The sequence below is a fragment of the Ovis aries genome, chromosome 1 (genome assembly GCF_016772045.2).
Source record: "Ovis aries strain OAR_USU_Benz2616 breed Rambouillet chromosome 1, ARS-UI_Ramb_v3.0, whole genome shotgun sequence".
Lineage (NCBI taxonomy): Eukaryota > Metazoa > Chordata > Mammalia > Artiodactyla > Bovidae > Ovis > Ovis aries.
The window spans coordinates 130,953,300-130,975,726 of NC_056054.1; the positions used below are offsets into that span (position 1 = coordinate 130,953,300).

Below are 22,427 nucleotides of genomic sequence, written 5' to 3' on the forward strand. Positions count from 1 at the left end.
TGGTGGTCCAGCGGTTAAGAATCTGACTCCCAATGCAGGGGACACAAGTTCAACCCCTGATCCAAGAAGATTCCACATGCTGTTGGGCAGCTAAGCCTGTGTGCCCCAACTACAGAAGGCATCACCCTGCAGAGCTCACTAGCTGCAGCTCCTGAAGCTTGAATGCCCCAGGGTCTGTGCTCTGAAACAGGAGAAGCCATCACCGTGAGAAGCCCGCGCACCTCAACTAGAGAGTAGTCCCTGCTCACTGCGACTAGAGAACCCCACACACAGCAAGGAAGACCCAGGGCAGCCACAGATAAATGAAAAAATGTTTTAAAAGAAGAAAGAAAAGAGTAGAACAGGAGCCGAGGAGGTGTCAGTGGTGGCAAAGAACCCGGATGAAGGTGACGTGGTGAAGAGTAATGGCTACCCTGAGAGGTGCCTTCTCTCCCTGATCCGGCTCTCCCAGATCAACAGAGTAGATGAAGCTGCCCAGGGTGACAGGTGAGTGATAGGGTGAGAGAGGGTGGAGAGTCATCTCCAGACTACAAAGCCAAGAGATCCTGGGAAAAACCAAAAGAAGGCGTGATCGTCAATGATGAGGTTGAACAAGAAGTGTATGATGAGAACTTCAAAAAGTGTGCAAAGATGAAAAAAACTATGAAAGGCAGGAAGCTGGAAGGCCTGAGCACCTTTTCAAATGTTAAGAAAGTCTCTTAGTTGAGGAAAAACACTGCCTTGAGCATTGTGCTTCCTGAGGATTTGGAAGACTGTTGAGTTGGGAGAGTTGGGAGAGGAAGTTGATGAAACAGGTGAGGTAGAACATCCCCTTGAAGAAGTTGGCCCCCAAAGTCCTCTGACATCTTCCAAAGAAAGGATAAGAAAGGCCTTATCCAGCCTGATCAGGATCGGCAGGGTACCACCTGAGAGCTACAGTGAAGCCGTGGTGAATGTGAGCACATCTCTAGGGTTTACAAGGTGAAAGGACAGGGTGACTGTGAGATCCCTTACAGCAGGCCACAAAGGGAACGTGTCATGGCCAAGCAGGAAAGATTGGAGTCCAAGAGAGCCTCTCAGAAGTCACAGGAATGTGACCGTGAGAGATCAAAACCCATGGTACCTCACAAAGTACCAGATTCAAGGAAGATGCTCTAATACCCGCAGAACTAGAGGAAACAAATTGCTGAGTTCCAGCTGTAAAGAAGAGCTAGATATTGTATCATCACAACAGCTCAGAATCTGTGCTCTCTCTCTCTTGATTTGAACTACTAAAGTTATTTATTATACCAACAAACAAGTTATGAAAATGTGATATTCGAAAGCCTTTGGAATCATGGGGCTTCCCTGATGGCTCAGACAGTGAAGAATCTGCCTGCCATGCTGGAGACCCAGATTCGATCCCTGAGTCAGGAAGATCCCCTGGAGAAGCAAATGGCTACTCACTCCATCATTCTTGCCTGGAGAATTCCATGGACAGAGGAGCCTGGCGGGCAACCGTCCATGGGGTTTCAAAGAGTAGGACACAACTGAGCAACTAACAGTTTTTGCTTTCGCCTTTGAAACCATAAGTTGTAAAACAGCAAATGAATTGTATGTGGAAAAAAAATAGTTGAATGGTGGTCTCTTCCCTTATGTTGCTTCCACATAAGATAGATTTTGGCCCAATAAGGAATTGCTTATTGTTCTTTGTACAGTATTGTACAGTTCCAGGAGCTGATGGTCGGTTGGTGTTGTATTGGATTCTAATCTAGTACAGTTGCTGAAAGCAATGTTCTCCGTGTGGGTGTCCAGCAAAGGAATAGAACTGGCAACTGAAAGGTCACCATGGAGAGGTGTGGAAGCTGTTGAATGCTTGGACATGACTGATAAATATGAGAAAGCCCAAGCAGAAAGCTGAGGACAGAGTCTTCCTTTGGAATCAGTTGTTCAGAGAGGAGTCGATGAGAGGGACAGAATGACTAGCTCCAGACAGAGAGTGGGAGGACAAGTATTGCCTGAGAAGACATAACTTAAGGAAGAAAGTGATACGGCAGAGAACAGACAGCTGATCTGAGGGCTGAGAAAGAGACTCATGCATTTGTTGCTACTGACCTTGAAAAAAGAATTATTGGAGATCGTTGGAAGTGAGGCCAGATGGTGATGAGCCAGGAAGAAGGGCAAGTCAGAGGCTTCATAATGATAGTCCATAACTTTGTTGAGAAGGTTATCTGTGAAAATGCCTCTTCCTGTTTTGATTATAGCCTGCCTCACACATAGGTTTCTGAGTAAGGTGTGTGGACAAAACGCACTGTATGTTTTTACTTCTCTGTATAATTTAAGGTTTTGGTGATCACTGGTGGTTCTCTTGTGTCCTCAAGCATCAGCCCAGTTGGTATTTTGTTGTCAATTATGTGGGTTTTTAAAAGCTCCGTGATATAACCCCATCAATTGCATCTTTAAAACCCATCAGTTACGGAATTTTTTAGAAAGTCAGAAAGAAAGAGACGTGTTAGGAGGAAGCCGCCAGTGAGGATACTTGCATTTTCAAGAGATGAAATAGAGAATTTAACAGGATATCTCTTCAGTATGCACCTTTCACATCATCTCTCAAAAATATAGAAGACTGAACGAGGCTAATGATGAGTAGATATGAAGGAAACCTTATTTAAATTTCTGCATTTGAATTAATTGCATGATCATGAGTACAAATTATAATATGAGAAGTGCAAAAAGAGAAATAAGAGAAGAAGTGATGTTTGCTGGTAAATAGAGTTAACCACAGTAATAAATTTAATATCCCTGAGAAGGAAATGGCAACCCACTCCAGTACTCCTGCCTAGAAAATCCCATGGACGGAGGAGTCTGGTGCAGACTACTGTTCATGGGGTCGCAAAGAGTCGGACACGACTGAGCGACTTCACTTTCACTTCACTTTCAGTGATTAAATATATGATATTGTGATGGCATATAGAACTGTGCATATAGTCTTCCCAGTATATTCAGTCTTATGTTTATTTCTGCTTAGACCTGTTTCTTTGGAGTTAGTCTCCCCTATAACCTCAGCTTGTCCCCATTCCACTCATCATTCCTTGAAAGGTAGCCTTGATTTCAAAAACTTGACGCTAAGCTAGTGCAATGGTGACACTAGCCACCTGTGGCTATTGAGTGCTTGAGATATTCTAGTTCAAAGTCGTCGTGTGTGCTATAAGCGGAATATACCCATCATATATCAAAGAGTTAGTCTTGGTAGCAGGGTTGGTGGTGAATGTAGACTGTCTTAGTATTAACTTTTTGCACTGATTACATTGTTGAAATGATAGAAACTGCGCTATACTGGGTTAAAGAAATTGAGAGAACAGAAGTCTGAGCTGAGAGAATGCACAGGAATCCATCTCTGACATGGGGATTGGGGGAGAGGGGACTGAAGACTTGCTTAATGGGTATAAAGTGTCAGTTTTGCAACATGAAAACAGTTGTGGAAACTAGTTTCACAATAATGTTAATCTACTTAATGTAGCTGAACTGTACACTTAAAAAATGGTTACAATGGTAAATTGTATGCTATGTGTATTTTGCCTCCATTAAAAAGAAAAAGCTATTCCAAAAAGGGTTCTATAATACAATAACCTGTGACTTTAAAAAAAAAAACACCTTAATAAGATTAGTAATAATGGATTCTGTTAAGTAGACCTAAGCTACCTGAAGGAATAGCTGAATCCAGTCACTTGGGAACTTGTTATAAAAACAGAATCAGCCCCACCTGGACTTAATCAGAAACTGCAGTTTAACAAGATCCCCAGGTGATTCAAGGGCATGTTAAAGCTTGAGAAACCCTGCTCCAAATCATCTCTCAAAGTGTGGTCCATGAACTGCCTGAATCTGAATCCCTCTGGGGAAGTGTGTTTTCACGTGCATCCCAAGCACAGGGATCCAGTCCTGGTCTTGGGGCCAGAAGAGGATGGATCTGCAGTCTAATCAGGCATCCCAGGTGACTCTGAACCAGCTTAGAGTTTGGGAACCCTCCTGACCTGGAAAGATTATTTTCATAACTGTATCTTTGATGTTGGGGTAATTATAAATATGAGTAATAAGATCCATTATTACTAAAATCAAGAATATGAGTAATAACTCCATAAAAAAGAGGCAACAGAGCAAAACACATAACTAATCTTCAGTGGTTTGGTGAGAAAGGCATGATTCAGAATCTATGGAATATTGTAATACTTTGCTGAAATACTGAGCGTTCCATAGTCAAGGTCCAAAGTTGAAGCTGATTCTCTTTTTAACTAGGCAAAGACCCCATGAGGCTTCAGATTTCTAATTTGTAAATGTGAATTGAATTTTATCAGTGACTTTTACATTTCTAAGACAAGGTTAAACTTGGAAAGCAAAGAATTTCCTTTATAGGGACTTCTCTGGGGGTCCCAGTGGTTAAGACTTCACCTTCCAGTGCAGGAGCTGCAAGGTCTATCCCTGGTCAGGGAGCTAAGCTCTCATATGCCTCTTGGTCAAAAAGCCCGAAACATAAAATGAAGTTATATTATAACAAATTCAGTAAAGACTTTAAAAATGGTCAAAAAAAATTTTTTAAGCATTTCCTTTATAATTTATAAATGTATGATTACTCAGAAACTCTGAAAGTTTTTACAAGAATTTAAATGCCACCCATGCACAAATTATTGAAACAGAAAATTTGCTAGGAAAATCTAAAACTAAGCTTTGTCTCGTTATTTTAGATGTCATAGAAGAGAAGCCCGTGTTAATAAAGATCTTTTATTTTCATAAAATATAATATATTCCATAAAATTTCTTTTGCCTTCATTGCACTTAATTAAGATATTAAGTCAAGATAATAATTAAGATGTTACAGTCAAGATTTTTCATATAATTTGTGTTCTATTAAAAGTAATGTCTAAAGAATTAAAATATTAAGATACAATTTTATTAAAATATATACAATTTGAATTTATTTTTTTATCCTCTTTTAAAATTCGTTTATTTTTTTTATCAAAGGACAATTTTGTTACAGAATTTTTTTGTTTCCCGTCAAACCTCCAGCATGAATCAGCCATAGGTATACATATATCCCCTCCCTTTTGAACCTCCCTCCCATCTCCCTCCTGACCCCACCCCTCTAGGTTGATACAGAGCTCCTTTGACTTTCTTGAGCCATACAGCAAATTCCCCTGGCTATCTGTTTTACATATGGTAATGTAAGTTTCCATGTGACTCTTTCCATGCATCTCACCCTCTCCTGCCCTCTCCCATATCCATATGTCTGTTTCTCCACTGCTGCCCTGTAAATACATTCTTCAGTACCATTTTTCTAGATTCCACATATATATGTTAGAATACAATATTTATCTTTATTTTTCTGACTCACTTCACTCTGTATAATAGTGTCTAGGTTCATCCACTTCATCAAAACTGACTCAAATGTGTTCCGTTTTATGGCTGAGTAATATTGCATAGTATATATTTATATTACAACTTCTTTATTCATCTGTCTATGGACATCTAGGTTGCTTCTATGTTCTAGTTATTGTGAATAGTGCTGTAATGAACAATGCTATACATGTGTTTTTTTCAATTTTGGTTTTCTCAGGGTATATGCCTAGGAGTGGGATTGCTGGGTCATATGGTGGTTTTATTCCTAGTATTTTAAGGAATCTCCATACTGTCTTCCATAGTGGCTGTATCAATTTACATTCCCAGCAACAGTGCAAGAGCATACCTTTTCTCCACACCCTCTCCAGTATATGAAAATGAAGCTTAAAAATGAAAAAGTTAAAATTATCTTGTATTTTCAAAAATATTTTTTCTTTAGCAGGAAGGAAAATGGTAGTTGCCAGGGGCTGGGGAGAGGAAAAAGCAGGAGTGTCATTCAATGAATATAGAGATTCAGTTTTGCAAGGTGAAAAATTTTTAGAGACTTTTCCTACTATAAGACATATATATATATATATATATATATACCTAGCAGTTTAGCCACTAAGTCATAACTGACACTTTGCAACCCCATGACTGTAGCCCGCCCAAGCTCACCTGTCCGTGAGATTCTCCAGGCAAGAATACTGGAGTGGGTTGCCATTTCCTTCTCCAAGTAAATGTCTTTTTAACACAAGTTCTTTTCAGTTGACAGTAATTTCATAGTGGTTGAAAGTCAGAATCTTGACATGGAAGTGAATAGGTATGTCTTATCAAAATCTGATGTGGACCTTCAAATTTTTTTTAGGTAGGCATTACTCTAAGTTTTAGATTTAATAAATTTTAATTTTAATGTTAATTAATTAGATTTAATAAAAGTTATATTCATTTGTATTTTATTAGATTTAATAAATTTTAATATTATTTAATGTTAATAAAAATCAAGAGGACATTCCAGGGGATTGCCATATACCTCCTCACCCAGTCTCCCCTAATTGGGTTGGCCAAAAAGTTCGTTCAGTTTTTCATAAAAGCATACAAAAACCTGGACAAACTTTTTGGCCAATCCAGTATTAATATCTAGTGGTACATTTCTTACAGTTAATGAACCAATTCTGATCCATTATTATTAATACAGTCTGTCCTTTTATTCATCCTTCATTTATGTCCTTCAGTTCAGTTCAGTCGCTAATTCGTGTCCGACTCTTTGCGACCCCATGAATTGCAGCACGCCAGGCCTCCCTGTCCATCACCAGCTCCCGGAGTTCACTCAAACTCATGTCCATCAAGTTGGTGATGCCATCCAGCCATGTCATCCTCTATTGTCCCCTTCTCCTCCTGCCCTCAATCTTTCCTAGCATCAGGGTCTTTTCCAATGAGTCAGCTCTTTGCATGAGGTGGCCAAAGTATTGGAGTTTCAGCTTCAGCATCAGTCCTTCCAATGAACACGCAGGACTGATCTCCTTTAGAATGGACTGGTTGGATCTCCTTGCAGTCCGAGGGACTCTCAAGAGTCTTCTCCAACACGACAATTCAAAAGCATCAATTCTTCGGCGCTCAGCTTTCTTTATAGTGCAACTCTCACATCCGTACATGACTACTGGAAAAATCATAGCTTTGACTAGATGGAACTTTGTTGGCAAAGTAATGTCTCTGCTTTTTAATATGCTGTCTAGGTTGGTCATAAATTTTTTTTCCAAGGAGCAAGCGTTTTAAAATTTATGTCCTTAGTTTTTACCTAAAATTCTTTCTCTGTTCTAAGATCCCATGCAGCACACCACGTGAAATTTACTTGCCATGTCTAATCAACACTCCTTGACAGTCTCTCATACTTTCCTCACTGTTGACCTTGGCAATTTTGAGGAGTAGTGGTCAGGTGTTTTTTTAGGATGCTCCAGGTGGAATTTTATGCTTCGCCTGGAGTTATGGGTTTCTGGGAGAAAGACCACAGAAATAGATTGCCTTTGTCATCATATCATATCAAGAGCCCCTGTGATCAACACGATCTGTCACTATTTCTGTTGACGTTGATCATATGGCTGGGATAGTGGTTGTCAGGTTTCTCTACTATAAACCTACTCTTTCCCCCTCATTGTGTACTGAACTCTTCAGAAGAAAGTCACTAGGCATAGCCCAGAAGTAAGGAATAGAGAATTTTGCTTCACCTCCTGAGGGTATAGATGATTTTTAATTCTACACAGGTTTGCCTTTTACCACCCATTTTATTTATTCAGTTTTAGTAACTCATAGACATTTTATATTTTGTGTTATAATCTAATACTACTTTATTAATTATATATATATACACACATACACACACGTAATTGCTCAAGTTGTTCTAATTTTGGCCTTTGGGAGCTCATTCATTTGGCTCCTGTGCTTATTTTGAAATACCCTCTTTTATTGTTTTCTCCACAAGATGTTCCAGACTCATATGTTTTAGGCCCTAATCCTAGAATCCTCTATTTTTCCAAGGGACTCTAGTTCCTTTTATTGCAGAATCATATTAAAAATAGAGACCTGGGCACTGGATGTGCTTGTTGCTACTAGAACATCTACTTTTAGGTACCTCTCAGAGTGAGGCATTATATTTGTATAGTGTCCAGCTTGTATGAATATTTCTGTAGCTATCTATCTGTATCTATATTAAGCTAAATATGTATTCATCCTTACGGCTCCAACTCTGATCTGTTACTTCATGGATCTTTCTGGCTCCTCCCCTGGCTTATCTGCAAACTTCACTGACAGGGGCAAGCCTGGCCCTACCATCCACCTTCTATTTACACAGTTCTTCAGTTGTACACTGGCTGAGCAGTACCAGAATTAATTCATGCCTTTGTGAGGTTTTGAAAAAGCTGCACAATAGCTAACAAATGTTTATTTTGTTCCTGTCTTTTTCACCTGTGTCCTCTGCAGTCTTTTCATCATCTTGCATGCTCAGTTACTCAGTCGTGTCTGACTGTTGGTGATTCCATGGACTGTGTAGGATTTTCCAGGCAAGAATACTGGGGTGGGTTCCATTTCCTCCTCCAGGGGATCTTCCTGACCCAGGGATCAAACCTGCCTCTCCTGTGTCTCTTATATTGGCAGGCTGATTGTTTACCATTGTGCCTCCTGGGAAGCTTTCCTGATTACAAGACTATTGTTATTCAGAACCTGGGTCAAACACTGTTTCTCTCTTACACTCAACCTGCCATTTGTGTATGTAAGCCAGACTTGGCTCCATTCATTTGAAAAGTTAGAGATAGAGTTTAGGAGAAACTTGTAGCTTTCACTTCTTTTGCCTTTTGCTTATCTTATCTGAGGCTTTGCCAATTTTCAGGAATCCCATTGCTAGAATTCTCTCTCACCCGTTCCTTTAACTCTTTAGAGACAAGGAAGGGAGGTTACACCTTGGGCAGAAATCCAAAGACCTGAAAGGTTTCTAGCCAACACCAATTTAATCTTTGTGAATTCATAGAAAAACAATTTATTCATTTGAAATGTCTGGCTTGAAGACCATACATGTGGTTCTGGAAACTTTCATTCAGTCTGTTCAGTCCCACTCCTACTCAGAAATTTAGGAGACTCGGTTTTGAGAAATTCTGCTCTTTGCTCTAGCACCCTTCCCCACCTTTTCTCCATATCCTTTTGGTTTTAGTTGTAGTGCTTTTACTCTCTATTGTCTTCCTGGAATCATCTGTCCTTTGTAAAGGAACATAAAGAAACAAAAATACATTGCTGTCTTCAAATTTCATATTGTGGGAGACTCTGTATTTGCCTGATTAATATTCTGTCCTAATTCCTCCTTTCAAAAAGAATTCCAGATTTTCCTCATTCATGGAGACAATGCGCTTGACCAAAATTATTGTTTGCAAATTCCCTCTCAGTTCAATGTGGCCAGATGACATAGCTCTGGCGGATGGGATGTGGATACTGGGTGGATGTTCCTCCCAGGGAAACAACAAAGCTTTAACAGGGGGAGAAAAAAAAAATAGAAAACCTTTATCCCTTGAGCTGTTCCTGCCTGGAACTTGAATATGAACTCTTAATATCCTGTGGCTATTTCATGATCACAAAGCATGTTGAGAAAAGCCAACTCACAAAGGATGGCAGTGCAGAGCAGAAAGATGTTATTGAGTCACTCAGTCATCTCCAACTCTTTTGCAGCCCGGTGGACTGTAGCCCGCCAGGCTTCTCGTCCATGAAATTTTCCAGCCAAGAATACTGGAGTGGGTTGCCATGTCCTTCTCCAGGGGATCTTCCTAACCCAGGGATAGAACCTATGTCTCCTGCATTGGAGGTGGATTCTTCATCACTGAGCCACCAGGGAATCCCTAGTGCAGAAATATAGGAATAACCTAGTCTCTGAGAGCATCATGGAACATCTGCAGCAGCTTCAGCCTTAATGTGAGACTCGTGGGAGAGAGAATTGTCATGACTTTATGCTCTATTTGTCATGCATTCTCTTTTGTGTTTACCATGCGTTCCATTCTGTGCAGTGGAATGCATTTTTAACTGCTTATATGACTTGCTAGCTACTTTAAGTCTGGTTTTATTGTTCCATTGACCACACTGTAGATCACAACATAATTTTATAGTCTAAAAGTGAATCCACTTTTATAAAAGCCAAAGAGAATTGGCCAAGTAACCCAGTTTAACCAGACTTGAAAAAACAGTGAGTTGAGTAACCACACTTGGATTGGAGTCCAGAGGTCGATTTTCAGGCCAGTTGCACTGCCAACTGGCTCTGTGGGCAAGCCACTTGACCTGGGTTCTTTTCCCCTCATCTGCAAAATGAGGTAATTTGAATAAGACAGTCCTCTCAAAGACCACCTAAGAGCCTGCAGAGTCCCAAATGAATTCCGTGCTGTTGTTTACCTTGCCAAGACTTTTTGGCAAAGAAGCCAAGCAGAGATCTTGTTCCTTAGCTGTGAAAATTCCTTTTCAACTGGAGTGTGTGTAATATAAATTGTAAATGTTTAAAACAAGAAACCAGGTTGTGTGATTACCAGTAAATATGCACAGTTGTATATTGAATTTAACTAATGGGATTGTTTTTGTTGTTTAGTCACTGATTCCTGTCTGACTCTTTGCAACTCTATGAACTGTAGCCCACCAGGCTCCTCTGTGCATGGGATTTCCCAGGCAGTAACACTGGAGTGGGCTGCCATGTCCTTCTCCAGGGAATCTTCCCGACCCAAGGATCAAACCATGTCTCCTGCATTAGCAGTTGAATTCTTCACTTCTGAGCAACCAGGGGAAACTACTAGGATTGAATGATGCCAAATTCCTAAAATTCAACATTAGCAGAAAGATGATTTCTCATTAGAATACTTAATTTATTGTGGTCTCTTTCACTTGGATTCTGTTCATTTTTTTTAACCTGAGGATCAAACCAAATAAACAGAAATTTTGTTTTAAAATTAAGAGTACTATGTATTAAACAGATGGGCTTCCATGGTGAGTCAGTGGTAAAGAATCTGCCTGCCAGTGCAGGAGACCCAATTCAATCCCTGGTTCAGGAAATGATCCCTGGAGAAGGAAATGTCTATCCACTCCAGTATTCTTGCCTGGGAAATGCCATGGACAGAGGACCCTTGCAGGCTACAGTCCCTCAGTTCAGTTCAGTTCAGTTGCTCAGTTGTGTCTGACTCTTTGCAACCCCATGAACCACAGCATGCCAGGCCTCCCTGTCCATCACCAACTGCTGGAGTCCACCCAAACCCATGTCCATTATGTCAGTGATGCCATCCAACCATCTCATCCTCTGTCGTTCCCTTCTCTTCCTGCCCTCAATCTTTCCCAGCATCAGGGTCTTTTCAAATGAGTCAGCTCTTTGCATCAGGTGGCCAAAGTATTGGAGTTTCAGCTTTAACATTAGACCTTCCAGTGAACACCCAGGACTGATCTCCTTTAGGATGGACTGGTTGGATCTCCTTGCAGTCCAGGGGACTCTCAAGAGTCTTCTCCAACACCACAGTTCCAAAGCATCAATTCTTCTGTGCTCAGCTTTCTTTATAGTCCCAACTCTCACATCCATACATGACTACTGGAAAAACCATAGCCTTGACTAGATGGACCTTTGTTGACAAAGTAATGTCTCTGCTTTTTAATATGCTGTCTAGGTTGGTTATAACTTTCCTTCCAAGGAGTAATCGTCTTTTAATTTCATGGCTGCAATCACCATTTGCATTGATTTTGGAGCCCAGAAAAATAGTCAGCCACTGTTTCCACTGTTTCCCCATCTATCTGCCATGAAGTGATGGGACCGGATGCCATGATCTTAGTTTTCTGAATGTTGAGCTTTAAGCCAACTTTTTCACTCTCTTCTTTCACTTTCATCAAGGGGCTCTTTAGTTCTTCTTCACTTTCTGTCCTAGCGTCACAAGAAGTCAGATATGGCTTAGCGACTGAACAGTAACAAAAAAATGGGTAGCTGTTGTATAAAACAGGGAACTCAGCTTAGTGCTCTGTGATGACCTAGAGGTGTGGGACGGGGTAGGAGGTAGCAGGGAGCAGTAGGAGGAAGACTCATGAGGGAGGGGATATATGTATACATAGAGCTAATGCACATGGTTATGCAGTAGAAAGTAACACAACATTATAAAGTGATTATTCTCCAATTTAAAAACACATATAAATAAAGTGTAAAAGATAAATAAAAATGAAAGTGTGCATGGTTCTATGTGGAAACTACAGGAATATACTATCAGATTTTTTTTTTAATTAAAAAGCTATTTTTAGAGCAATTTTGCATTCTCAACAAAACTGAGTGGCCACTACAGGAAGATTCCACATATCCCCTGTTGCATCGTAGAAAAGGTAAACCGTATTAAACTAAACCAGATTCCAAGAAAGGATTTGTTATATTTTTACCACTTCCCTTTCATTCCTTATTAAAGAAATGTTAACAGATTTGCGTGGTTTAATTGCTTTAACATTTCCAATGTGTAACATTCTAGTATGTGCCATCAGTTTTGAAAGTAATATAAACAAGATTGTAAAATCCAGGCTTTGATGAATTTTATTTTAATGTTAGAGTACAATGAGTTTTCTGTTTTGCCAGTAGTCCCGAGGGCCTATTAAATAGCCCGTATTAATCCTTTAAAAAAGCAATCTCATTTGAGGGACATATATTTCTTGACTGTGTGCAATATTAGAAACCTAAGGGCATCTTCACACAGTGAAATGAAATGCCATTTTCCAAATAAAAAATATAAATCATATATCCTTTTATTAAATTAATCATACATGTCCTTTTGATGAACACTAGATTTTAGTATCTTCCAGTGACTTTGACTTTGCATTAAAATCTACTCCTTAGTAGATTGGCCTCAGGTCAAGTAAAAAAGGGCAGGTTGTCGTTCGGCAGCTATTATCCAGTTTATGCCACAAAAACTATTTCAGTACAAAATTGAGAGTATCCGATATCTTCTCCTGATTATCTCATGAACTGATTTAATAGCTTTGGTCCAGGCATTGAATCTTCCCAGTTAACTACTTGTAAAAAAATAAAAAAATATTGCTTAGTATTTCTGATGTTTGCAAATATGTTAGTGTGTGTGTGTGTGTGTGTGTGTGTGTGTGTGTGTGTGTGTGTGTTAGTTGCTCAGTTCAGTTCAGTTCAGTCACTCAGTTGTAACTGACTCTTTGCTACCCCATGAACTGCAGCACTCCAGGCCTCCCTGTCTGTCACCAACTCCCAGAGTCCACCCAAACCCATGTCCATTGAGTTGGTCAGTCATGTCCAATTCTTTGCAACCCCATGGACTATAACCTGCAAGCCTCCTCTGTCCATGGGATTTTCCAGGCAAGAATACTGGAGTTGGATAGCCATTCCCTTCTCCAGGGGATCTCCCCAACCCAGGGATTGAACCTGGTCTATTGCATTGCAGGCAAATTCTTTATCACCTGAGCCACCAGGGAAGCCCAGATATGTTTGGTAGTATGGCTTGACAGTTCAGAGCTGGCAAATCAGTCAGGCATCTTCAGGCCACTGTAAATTCTGGCCTCCTGTGGCCTTGAAAATAGGATGCTTCTGGTATAAAGTATTCTTGCTGTGTTTGATTGCCTGCCCTGAGAAACCATGAAGAGTCCACTTCGAGAAAGATGTGTTGGTTTTTGATGAGGTTATTTTTGTTTTCCATTCTCCCAACTCATCTTTTTTTTTTTGGTCTGTTTTATTTGTTGTTTTGTTTTATAGTATTCTATGTAAAAGCAAAATAAAAATATGACATTTGCATTATTACATCATTTGTTTCCTTATAATTTATATCTTGATGTTTGTCTCTGGGGCTTGGTTATAGCCTTCTCAAGGTGGGTGGCATTACATGTGTTTTTGGGAAAGTGTTAGTCACTCCCTTGTGTCCCACTCTAGAGATCCATCACATAGCTGTTGTGGAGCTGAATTGCAGTGATGCACGTGGAAAGCCAGCCATTCCATGGACTCAAAAGTTTCCTTCCTCACCAAGTACCACCCACATGAAGCCCTTGGGGGCACCGTGTCTCATAATTCTTGCATTCTCTGTGACCCACAGTGCAATGCTGTGGACACCATCAATTGTTTCAGAGATCTGAGGAATGATAAGGCTCTTTCTCCCCTGTGATTTGCTTAGACTTTTACCTAAGTATTATTTATTAAAATAAATACTTAAATTTCATGAGGCATCGTGCATGTTTGAACTAGAGACAGACTAAAATTTAAATGCATGTTTAGAAAGATAGTTTTAAGGAATCCTTTTGTTTAAAGGGTTTGAAAAGTTGCTTTTTCTCCCCCTTCTTAGAACCTTTATCTCGTTATGTATCATTTCATAAAATTTCATGTAACATACTATGAAAGTAAAAAAATGGTTCTTGTCTTTGCTGATGTGTGGACAACTTGTATTCCTTGCTTGTTTGTAGTTGGTTTTAATCTGTTCTTGCATGTCTTGCGTGAAGGATCATGGTACCTTACTAGGTGGTCTCCTTGATTACTCATCATCTTATGACAGTAGTCCATCTTTCACTTGATTAAAGAGTTTATCTGGGAATCAAACAAGCATGTCATTACTGTTTAAAATGTCCTGTGGCCTGTGTTACATCCAAAATGATTTAAAACCTTAGACTCTAAAACTAGAGTCCCCCATATTTCTCCAGTCTTTTATTTATTTCTGGACATTTTCCCCCACCTACCTTATGTTGCAGCTGTAGTGGACTTCTGCCTCTTCTACAGATAGGCTTTGTCTTTTTTTCTTTCTTTGCACAGAAGGTTTCCTTTTGCCTTGTATCCATTCATCCATCCACCCATACATGCAGTATGGTGGTGTTTGCTAGAACTAGACCATGGATTAGGAGTAGAATGTTAAACCAGATAGATACTGTCTTAACATTGCATTCATTCCTACACGGCCCATTCCTGTTCATCCATTTAGACTCATTTCTACTGTTATTTCTACTTTGAGATCATTCCCAGTATCCCTAAGAAGATGTGTTCACTATGTTGATCCATCACTTTATCTCTATTATAGCATTTAATTTCTTCATTCATCAAGACATTTATTGCCTACTGTGTGCAGAATCTATATGAAATTGGGGATACTGTAGTGAACAAAACAAATAAAAATTAAGCCCACAGCTTACACATTATGTTGTAATTATCCAACTTAAAGTACTTATGAGAATGTGAATTCTTATAGGACTTCAGGTAATATCTTTATACCTGAACCAGCAGTACTAAAATAATTTACATGATATACAATTAAAAAAAAAAACTATAGCAAAAGTCTAAGGAACAGTTTTCATGATTTAATTGAATTAAACTCTGTGAAAACTATCTGTATATGGGCTTCCCAGGTGGCACTAGTGGTAAAGAACCCACTTGCCAATGCAGAAGATGTAAGAGATTCGGGTTCATTCCCGGGTGGGGAAGATCCCTTGGAGGAGGGCATGGCAGCCCACTCCAGTATTCTTGCCTGGAGAATCCCATGGATGGAGGAGCCTGGCGGGCTATAGTACATGGGGTCACAAATGTATTATGTATGCTGTTTGTTGTTTTAGTTGCTAAGTTGTGTCCAGCTGTTTGCAACCCCATGAACTGTAGCCCACCAGGCTCTTCTGTCCATGGAATTTCCCAGGCAAGAACACTGGAGTGGGTTGCCATTTCCTTCTCTAGTATTATGTATATAAACATACAATACACATATGTGTATATATAGACTTTATTTAGAAAGTCGAAAAATGCTAACTTTTCTGTGAGTTTCAGATTAATATGTCCAAGAAACATATTTTTATTTGGATTCTTTATTTATTTGGATTCTTCTCAAATGATCACCTTGGCGAAGTCAATCTGTAATTTTTTAACCCTAGTTGCAATTAAGTGGCAGATTTTTGTGTGATTAATTCACAGAGATTCATGGTCAATAAATTAAAATTGCACTTTAAACACATAGAAAGTATTTAACCATCAAGGTAATGTGACAAGGAACTTGGCTGTTTACGGAAGCAGGACTCAAAATTCTAAAGATACTTCTTCCTGGTTTGACTACTTCATCATTCTAAAAGCAGTGTAACTTCTCTGAAGTTCTTTTAGCCTGTCTTTCCTTGATACCATCACCGGGATAAGATCCCTGGGATGCAGACAGAATGATATGAAGCTGTTTTCTTTGTTTGCAGTTGGTGAGTTTGTGAGCGATGCCCTCCTTGTTCCCGACAAGTGCAAATTCTTACACCAGGAGAGAATGGATGTCTGTGAAACCCACCTTCACTGGCACACCGTGGCCAAAGAGGTACCAGCCCTTTCATCTTCCTCCTTGTCAAGTGACAGTTTCCTAGGGATGATGCGCAATAACACTGTTAGAGGATGTTTGGAGGCAACAGCTGTCTGTTGATAAATGTGTTTTTTAAAAATTATTACTGTTAAAAATAAAAATCTTCATGAATATTTTAAGAGGATATCTTGAGACAACAGCTGTGTTGATCAATAAGTTATTATTATCATTTTAAAAAGCCATCCATGAGTATTTTATGTTTAGTTAGATTTGTTATGCTATGTCATGTTTTATAAATTAGAAACTATAAGTTTATACTCTCTAAACCTTGAAACACACCTTTTTAAAAATTTTCGTAATTTGTGTCTTGTTTTCATTTGGCACGTGCCGAGTTTTTATGCTTTAACTTTTTTCTCTGTTATCCGTTGGGGAATACAGTGGTAGAGGAGGAAGTAGCTTGCCCAGTACCGGCATGAACATTGCAGTTAGATCTGAGTTTTGCCATCAATTTTGTGTTCAGTGTGTCACGCTGATGCCATCATTTCTCCACAGGGAGGAAGTCTGTGGCACCAGTTCTGACTTTTCCTAACCCCCTGCTTTTAACAAAGCCAATAAGACATAAAGCAGTTAGCGTAAAATGTCACTTTTTGATGTTGTTGCCTTTAAAACTGCTTTGTCCCTTTAATATATTATGAAGTTTTTTCTGATAAATTGTATACCTTTTTTTTCTTTGTAGTGAAATCAGTCTCCCAGAATTAGGTTCCTTGATTTAGTTCAGTGGTTCTCAAATGAGGTCAGTTTTGCTCCACATCCCTTCCCAAGGACATGAGCCAATGTCTAGAGATATTATTGGTTGTCACAGTTTTTTTTTGTGGCAAGGGGTGATACCACTGGCATATAGTGGCCAGGGGCCAGAATGTTCTGCTAAGCATTCTTCAGTGAACAGGACAAGTGTCCCTTGCCCTCTAGAATGATCTGGCCCAAAATGTCAATGGTACTGAGGTTGAGAAACCCTGATCTACGTCCATTTAGCCATTGTATCATAGCCTTAAAGCTGTTAGGCAAAAAAAACCCACTTAAGATTCAGCATTAATTTTGCCTTTTATAAAGTAATATGTTATAAGCAACATTGTCTTTATATAAAAATGTTTCAGAGCTAATTGATATTAAGAAAACAACCTAGATGAATTAAAGCCCAGTACCCATCTGATTGGGCTTCCCAGGTGGCTGGCTCAGTGGTAAAGAATCAGTCTGCCAATGCAGGAGATGTGGGTTCGATCCCTGGGTCAGGAAGATCTCCTGGAATTAGGAAATGGCAACCCTCTCCAGTATTCTTGCCTGGAAAATTCCATGGACAGAGGAGCCTGGTGGGCTACAGTCCATGGGGTTGTAAAGAGTCAGATATAACTTAGCAGTTCAGCACACACAGACACCCATCTGACTACCTCATTTTTCATTTCTTCTTGAGTTTAAAAAAATTTCTTGCCACTGAGAAACAAGTCTAATTCCTATGAGGTCAAAGTACACTCTGTAAAATTTCCTTGTTTACTTATTGTGTTGAATTATTAATCTTTCCTCTGTCACCACTGGGTGCTTTCAAAGCTTTATGTTAATTTTGATTTGTGGGAATTTAACAAATCCCAGGAAAGCGAAAGGATTTGAAGGAGAAATCTCTAATGACTTTAAGTTCTGATTCATAGCAGAGGATAGTTTCTCCTTTTCCCAAGACTGTTACTTTGGAAGTGAGCCAAGAGAGTTGCAGTTTCTAGAACAAGCTAGATCCAAGTGAGAGTAGCTTCTATCCGTAAAGGAAGTGGAAGTGAGTTGGGGGGATATATATGTGGAACCATCACTACTTCCTGATACGCTAATGAGGCTGGAAAGAATTGATTTTCTGATAACTGTTCACTGTGGAGGTTTCTTCTACGTCTTAGCTCCCAATTTGTGTCTACTCCTATTGTTTGTATTCGTTTCTATAGTATAACAACAGGTTTTTGTTTAGTCTCTAAGTCATTTGCGACCCTATGGACTGTACTCCACCAGGCTCCTCTGTAAGTAGGATTCTCCAGGCAAGAAAACTGAAGTGGGTAACCTTTCCCTTCTCCAGAGGATCTTCCTGACCCAGGGATTGAACCCATGTCTCCTGCATTGCAGACAGATTATATGCTGTTGAGCCACCAGGGAAGCCCCGTAACAACCTATCTCTATTAAATAAGTACCAAAGTTAAAAATTAAGGGTACCAAAGTAGCTTGTGCTAAAAAAACTACTGCAAATCCACTCAAAAAGCAAATGATTCTTTCCACTGTAAAACTGGTCTTGATATGCTGGTCCTATATCTTGCTATAATTGGATTTTCTTAAAAGGAAACACAACTACTCCAGTACTTATTGTTTTCTCCTTACCTTTTTATAGACCTGTAGTGAGAAGAGCACCAACTTGCATGACTATGGCATGTTGCTGCCCTGTGGAATTGACAAGTTCAGAGGGGTGGAATTCGTATGTTGCCCACTGGCCGAGGAAAGTGACAATGTTGACTCAGCAGATGCAGAGGAGGATGACTCAGACGTCTGGTGGGGTGGAGCAGACACAGACTACGCAGATGGGAGGTAAGGTGGACTTTGTGTTTCGTCTCTCCTAGATGCCAGAATATCTAACATGCAGTTTTGTTTCTTCTATAAATGTATGTCTTTCTGTTTCTTATTTGCGTTGATCTCTCCCACTCCCATTGAAGTTTGCTTTTATGGAATAAAGTCTAACCATAAAGTTCTGTTCTGGTTATAGCCTACCATTTAATTTTAGTATAATTAATCAGCCATCACTGAATTAATTGTAACTATTTTATTTTAGCCTCATGAGTTGGGATCAAAATTCCAACAGTGTTATAATAGGTCACTGGTAGTTCTGCAGAGACTTGAGAGCTGGGTGAATGACATGGTCTTCTGTTTCGGTCTGTAGTTTAGAAATTTGGGGAAGGGATTTGGGGATTATTTAATGAGTCATTGGCTAAATCTGAATTTTTGTTAACGATTTTGTTTCTGTTTGTGTGGGCTTTTGTTTTTGTGGGTTTTTTTGCCTTTGTCATCTTGTCCCTTATAAATGAGGTCAGAGGCAATCATAAATGTTTGCTAAAATTCTTTAACTGACTTTAGTTTCTGTGATTATTAATAAATATATTTTTACCTCATTTTCTTTGGAATCTAAATCCCATAATTTGTAGATTCTTATTTTTAATTGAAGGCATCATTTGTATTCAGATCATAAAATTATAAAATCTGAATCTTTGAGTTAGAAAGGCCATCTGGTTCATTTCACATCCCCGAAGGTGATGATGTTGTAACACTTCACTTTTTCCTTCAGTATTTTCTCAGCTGTTCCCAAATGTTAAAAATTTCCAAGTAGAATATTAAATATGACTTGTAGGGCTTATAGTAATTAAGGTAAAGTTTTCTGACTTTTATGTAATTAAGCACAGGGTTTTTAATAATATATTTTAGAATTTTTAACGTTTTTCTTTTGATTGAAGGATAATTGCTTCACAGAATTTTGTTGTTTTAAAATAGTTTTACAAAAATACATATCTATTTTATAGCTATATAAGAATCTATGTACACAGAGGATCCCTGATAGTCATTTTTATCAGTTAATAATGCAGGCTTCTTTTTGGTATCTTACCCATTGTTACCGTAACTCTCTTCTTGTTAGTTAAGGTTTCTTGTGTTCCCTCTTTCACATGATTTAGAAAAATTGAGTTCAGTGTAGCAGAACAAGCAAATTCTAAACCACAAGAGAAATAAATAAAGGAAAAGTGAGCTGTATGCTTACATTATTTCCTTGTGTTTCTAAGAGATGTAAGTTAAATAGTATGAACTCCTTCTCCCAGGGCAGGAAGCATCAGTGAGAACAGGGTTTGTCAGTGGAAAGCTTCTGAGCATTGCATTCTAGGCCATGGTTGGCCCCCTCCCCTGTGTTCCCTGTGCCAGGTATAGAAATGTCCATTGGTTTGGATTTCATTGCTACTTTGTCTAAAAGTTGGAGTTGCTTAGTTCTTATTGATGGCTTTTTCATATTCTTCCTCAGTCATATATGGGTTTGAAGGTTTAAGGGTGAATTCATAAAAAAGTTGTTGTGAGGGCTCTTACTACCCGATGTCAGAGCAGTCAGTATTGAAAAGGAAATTTGGGGGTGTTCAGCCATTTTCTTTTCTCCTGGTTTGTTGGGTGCGTGATTGATCACATCTCATTGCTGAATTGACTCTGTACTTAGTAAACAACCCAGATGATGGTGAATAAACCAAGACAGCTCCATGGCTGCTCTTAAAATCATATGGAGCCGGCTGTGTACTTGTAACCCTGTATCAAGGTTGTTGACCCGCCATTCGTGATCATTCATACACAAGGGACTTTTTGTAATTAAAAGTGGGTATTCGTGCTTTTCCTGAGAGTGACAGACTTTTGCCAGGCTCTCTTCCACATTTAACACATTTTTTTTAATGTCTTATAAAACGTATTATTTACTGAGAATAGATTTCGAGGTATGTTGATCTTTTCCTCCTACCCTCCTTCTGACGTACTGAACTAATTGAAAGCATTACTAACATCATTATCTTAGGAAACCCTCTTCAGTGGCCTGTTCTTTTCCTACATCCCATCTCACTAGTCCTGGAAAGAGATCCACAGGGCTTGCCCTTCTGGCCTCGAGTCTCATTTATTCATTATGAGTCTCTCATTATTTATTATTTACCTATGTCAAAGTAGGTAACTATACCTACTTCGATACCCATCTCTCTGGTTATGATACTACTGTGTGTCTTCTTTGTTACAGTCACGAAACTATAGAACACTAGTATACTGTTTTTTTAACACTGCTTTTTCTTTTCTTTTAATTCATTGCATTATCTATTACTGGAGCAACTATACAGTGTATTAAATTAGATTCGACACTAGTACCACAGTCGTAACTGAAGGACTTAGACAAAAGTAGGTCATACTGTCATCTTACCCATTTCGGTTTTCCGTAATAACACCATCCCAGTGGACATTCAGTTGAAATGTGAGCTTGATCTCCCCTGATCCCCTGCATGAATATGCCATTCTGCCGTCTGCAACAGTTATACCTTGAACCCTGTCATCACTAAGAAATGCTGTGCCCACAGGGTTTCCAGGTTTGACATTACTCTCTAAATATGATCTTCTGATCTTAGACCTAAAATACTAATCTGGTTCTAGGGATTTCACCCTTCCTTTATAACAATCACCTCCCCAATTCAGGCTTTTAGTTCATTATCATCTTCTTTTTTTTTTTTTTTTTTTTTTTATTCTTTCTGGCCAGGATGGACCCAGGGGGTAAGGATTTTTACATATTCCTTTGAATATCCTGGATTTATTGATACCCTTAACATTTTGTAAAGATATTTTCATCAGTCCTCCCTATGTGGGGGAAATTAACTTCTCCCTTTAACTGCTTCTGAGCTTTCTCAGGTTGATGTGTAATCCCACCAGTTAATTCCATTTCTTATTCATGCTGTAACATCAGCTGGGATGTTAATGTTATTGGATACCCCTAATCATCACTATTTGATGACCTAACATCATTAAAAGGTTACAAATAATAAATGCTCGAGAAGGCATGATAAAAAGCAAATCCTCCCTTTGTTGGTGGGAATGTAAATTGGTGCAGCCACTAGGGAAAACAGTATGGAAGTTCCTTTAAAAACTAAAAATAACAACCATGCCCACATGGTAACACACACTAGAGACTGACCTTGTAAAAGTAAGGAGTGTGAGAAAGTACTCATTAATCCCTTAAAGTTCATGAAAGGAGACATACTGGAAAGAAACCCTATGAGTGTAAACAATGTGGTTGATGATTTGTTTCTCAAAAAGTTTTACAAAATCATGAAAGAAATCTCACTGGACTCTATACTTGGTATTGACCTATATGGGATAAGAATCTGAAAAGGAGTGAATATATGTCCATGTATAACTGACTGGTCCTTCCCAGGTGGCACTAGTGGAAAAGAACCCACCTTCCAATGCAGGAGACGTAAGAGACATGGCTTCAATCACTGGGTCAGGAAGATCCTTTGGAGAAGGGCATGGCAACCCACTCCAGTATTCTTGCCTGGACAATCCCATGGATAGAGGAGGCTGGTGGGTTTGGTCCATAGGGTTGCACAAGGGTTGGACACAACTGAAGCGATTTAGCATGCACTATATATGATCCAGCAATCCTATTCCTAGGCACATATCTGGAGAAAGCTCTAATTCAAAAAGATGCATGAACTCCAGCAGTGCCCACTGCAGCACTATTTA

General features: G+C 39.2%; 1 protein-coding gene across 6 annotated transcripts in view; it reads left to right on the top strand.

Moving 5' to 3' along the window:
* Positions 1-22,427, top strand: part of APP (amyloid beta precursor protein) — a 312,615-nt gene that overhangs the window by 114,423 nt on the left and 175,765 nt on the right. For all 6 annotated transcript variants that reach the window (XM_004002800.5, XM_004002804.5, XM_004002801.5 and 3 more), the window contains exons 4-5: positions 16,021-16,133; positions 18,529-18,722. In XM_004002800.5, coding sequence (XP_004002849.1) covers positions 16,021-16,133; positions 18,529-18,722 — 307 coding nt within the window. The remainder of the gene's footprint in view (positions 1-16,020; positions 16,134-18,528; positions 18,723-22,427) is intronic.